Raw genomic sequence first — 4,222 nt, 5'->3', positions numbered from 1 at the left:
ATATATATATATATATATTCTAAATTACCCTTTTTTTCCTTTCTAGAATGACTTCGAATTGTAACATGAAACTACATTCGTTTATCCTAAGTAGCTCTAGGTTCTAAGTACACAGTATACAGCTGCTCATGTGTGAGCTGTGAAACATTATTATTATTCATTTTACCTAATCTAATCTTAACAAACCTAAAAAGGATCCCTATTTTTACATTTTAGTTACTTTTATAATTATACATAAAGAATAAACATGAAAAACAAAAAAATAAAATACTTAAACAATCTTCTTTTTTCTTGCTGTCGGATTTGGAAAAGTTAACCCTACCTTTTTTTATATTAATGGTAGTAATGCACTAAATAAGTTTTATCTAATTAAATAATACACCAATGAAAATAGGTTAATAACATGCAAAATGCAGACAATTTCCTCTAACAATCACAATTTTTCTGGCTTTCTGATGATGGTAATGTACTTAATAATTTTTATTTAATTAAATAAAGCACCAAAAAATATAGATTAATAACATGCAAAAAGTATACAAATTCCCTTACCTGTCAAAATTTTTCTGACTTTCTAACTGTGCGACAAGAGCCAATACAAATTTATCCAAGCTAGTCATTAACTTTCCCACGAGAACAATATTGGCACTCTGAGTGAAACTGACATTTAACCATTCAGAACACAACATTATACAATACATCATTTGGTAGATGAAAACCTTGATTTTCTATTGGTTATAGGTAATGTATAATGAAACGTAAGAGAGAGAACTATCAATGAATTCTGAAAGAGAGGATGTGAGAGGTGGGGTCTGATTTTCCATTCGATAGCTCTGTAACCAAACAAAATTGAAGAGTATAAAAATTATGGTTTGTCTGAGCAATAATAATTTTATAGAGAGTAATTTAAGTGTAATTTCATACTTTTTCAAGGGGTGGTGGATAAAACATGAATGATGACATGCCAAGATAAAATGTGTTTTGTGGGTCACACTAGTGAAAATTCAGGATTTTTTTCTTTTATTGCCTTGTAGAATTAAGAACTTAAAACTTGTATACTATTAAAATATGGATTATTAGCTAAGATTTTATGCTACTCTAATTGGTATAACATAATCAAGAAGTTACTAAACCCTTGTGTCATGCGCAGTAAAGGATACCCAAGGTGATAGGGTTAATGTTTATTTTATGTTCATTATTGTTATATAGTGCTGATTTTAATCGTCTATTAACATTTAATATTATTAATATATTGGAGCTATTATTTCTGTATGTGTATATATATATGTACACACACATTACACTGTAGGTTCTATGCAAGATGCCAAATGTTAATAAAACCAGCTCTGCTATGAATTGTTCATTAAAATATTAAGCTGACAGGGTAAAATTAATTAACCAGTCATATAATAAAAAACAATATAAACACTGTTGAATGTGTGTGTGTGTGTGTGTGTATATGTATATATGTTCTGTTGCTAAAACAAAAAAGTAGCATAAAAATGGAAGGGATATATAAAATTTAATAAAAACAAAGTAAAGTTTGAAAGTTAAGCTTGGTTAAATGCAGATGGTAGTACTTAGAGATGGCTTGTACAAAACCATAGAAGAATGTACCTGGTTATAGATATGTACTTTCAGTTGATTGTTCTTGTATTCCTGAGCTCGTCTAGCATTTTCAGACTTTTTCACAACTTCAGGAAGATTCTGATATACTCTGAAAGAAAGCAAAAAATATTTATCAATTTCAACTGTTTCTAGTTAAATACTTTCATATTAGTCTTGCAACATCTTGCAAAATGCATGTGTAGGTGAAACTGACCCCCTCAAAGAGAATTGGGTGGGTCTATTATATAACAGGAGGATTAGCAGGATATTAGTTAAAACTAACTGAATCTGAGCAAAGAAAAACAGACTGAACATGATTTGTACCAAACAAGAAAACACAATCTTTATAAACTCTTTCTATATGGGGTTGGTGGATTACACTGACCTCATAACCACCAAGTAATCATCAGGTTTCATACTATAACTTTTAATACAGTAGTTGTATCTTCACAAAATTCATGTGAACTTTCAGTAAAACTTAAGTGTCTTTTTTATGCACAGAAAGTCAGATTCTATAGTTATGTATTTTTACCAGATTTGTCTGTGAATAGATGGAGTCAGAGTGTTGACTGCTCCTAGTGCAAAATGATTTTCATGTTAAGGTTAAAGATACTTTTCTTCACCTCAACTTCATATGGCCAACCTTATAACCACCATAAAAAAATGAATAAATAAAATTAATCTAAATTACAACTTTGTTTCTTTCTAGAATGACTGCAAATTGTAGCAGGAAACTACAACTGTTTATCCTAAATAGCTTAGGCTTGTAACAGTTTATATCTTATCCTACTTAATAATATCGTTTTATTGTCCTTTGAACAATGTCTAACTAATAATCCTGCCATACAAGTTGCAAATTACTTGGCAAAAGTGTAGCTCAAGTTACTGTATTCAATGATGTAATGTATGAGCTACACGTGAGTATACCTCATGGAGAATTTTTTTTATAACTTACCTAATCTAATCTTAACCAGCATAATAAGTCTATATTTTTACATCTTAATTACTTTTAAAATAGTAAATGAAGAATACACACGAAAAATAAGAAACAGAGTACTTATATGGGTCTCTTGTTGTTTTGCTGTCAACTGTCAATGAAACTTAAGCCTACTTCTATTTTTATACTTATGGTACTACTACACTAAATAATTTTTATTTAGTTTAAGAAGGCACTTAAGAACACAGAGTAATAATATGCACAAACAAGCAATGTCATATAACTATCATATTTTTTTTGGCTTTCTAACTATGCGATGAAAGCCTATAGAAATTTACCGAAGCCTGTCAACAAGATTCCTGTGAGAAAGAAGTTTCGAACTGAAAGCAAAATAGGCAATTCTCTGTACATATAACAATGTTATATAATACCTTATTTAATATATTGTTACGACATTGGGGTCACGTGACGAATATTCTAGAAGATTCGCTAGTGTGTTGCGACAGCGTTGCGTCAACTGATGCTGGTAGCACGTGTTGGGAGTCTTAGAAGTTTCTAGAACAGGTAGTATTATCGTATATAAGTGCGCTAGACAGTGAGAGAGACAGACAGAGTCGAAGCAGTGGTGGAGACAGAGACGTAGCGGAGACGAAGCAAGCAGAAAGAAAGAAAGACAGCAATTACGGTTGGCGGGAACTGAGGATAGCAGACACAGAGATCGGAACTATAGTTTGCGGGGACGGACAATTAAGTCTAAGCGCGATAGAAAGTGAGTGAATTGTTGTGAACTATAGTGTGTGTAACTGTGAAAATTAAGTACATTACAAAGTTGTATTGAGGAAGAATAAACAAGTTTTATAAAGAAAGGAGTTGTATCTTAGAAGAATTAACAAACAAACATACAGAGACGTAACAATATGAACACTCTAGCTTTCTATTGGTTATAAATAATATAGTATAAAACATCAAAGAGAGCTATTGGAAACTTGTGAAAGAGAGAATGTGACAGATGGGCATGGCAAGTGGGTCTAATTTTCTTGTTTATGGCTCTGTAAACAAATAAGATTGAAGGCTATAAAATTATGCTTTGCCTTAGTAATATCTCTATTATAATGAGTAACTTATATTAAACTGCAGAAGGTGGTAAAGGAACTAGAGAATGGGCAAGACCTGGAGAACAAATGTCACAAATCCCATAAAGGGGGGAGATTGAGAACTTGTATATTATCATTATTCAAGTCAAGCCTAAAATAGAATGTGAAGAGATTGATGTTATAAAAATATTAAATGCTTCTAAGTTAATAATTTACTTCATTAAAGTTTCTTTGGTATTATTCTAAACATTCTTTGTTTGTTTGTATCAGTACATGTACTAATCATTTTGATTTTATATAAGTACAGATAATTGCAACACATGAATAAGGATGGAGTTTGGTCATTGACCATCTGCTGTTTGCTTTTACCAGAAAGGGGAATCAGTGCCCAAATAAGCAAGAATTAAGAATATTATCAACTAAGACAACACATTATTCTAATCTCCATTACATTATACTGTTATTTTGAAAACGTAAGCTGCTACAACATATTATTGCATTTAACCTCATATTTATTGTACAGTACTCAACTGTTTCAGATATTGGTACTTTTAACCACAAATCCACTAGTTTTTATATATATATA

The 4,222-nt window shown here is 30.9% G+C and overlaps 1 protein-coding gene across 4 annotated transcripts in view; it reads right to left on the bottom strand.

Moving 5' to 3' along the window:
* LOC106463318 overlaps positions 1 to 4,222 on the bottom strand; it is a 136,528-nt gene that overhangs the window by 27,816 nt on the left and 104,490 nt on the right. For all 4 annotated transcript variants that reach the window (XR_002611465.1, XR_002611466.1, XR_002611464.1 and 1 more), the window contains one exon: positions 1,615 to 1,714. Coding sequence is in view for 1 of the 4 variants with exons in the window: in XM_022390796.1 (XP_022246504.1) it covers positions 1,615 to 1,714 (100 nt within the window). In the remaining 3 variants the exon portion in view is untranslated. The remainder of the gene's footprint in view (positions 1 to 1,614; positions 1,715 to 4,222) is intronic.

Source organism: Limulus polyphemus, unplaced genomic scaffold (assembly GCF_000517525.1).
Source record: "Limulus polyphemus unplaced genomic scaffold, Limulus_polyphemus-2.1.2 Scaffold1377, whole genome shotgun sequence".
Lineage (NCBI taxonomy): Eukaryota > Metazoa > Arthropoda > Merostomata > Xiphosura > Limulidae > Limulus > Limulus polyphemus.
Note: the sequence above shows the minus strand (reverse complement) of the source record. Positions and strands in the feature narration are given on the sequence as shown.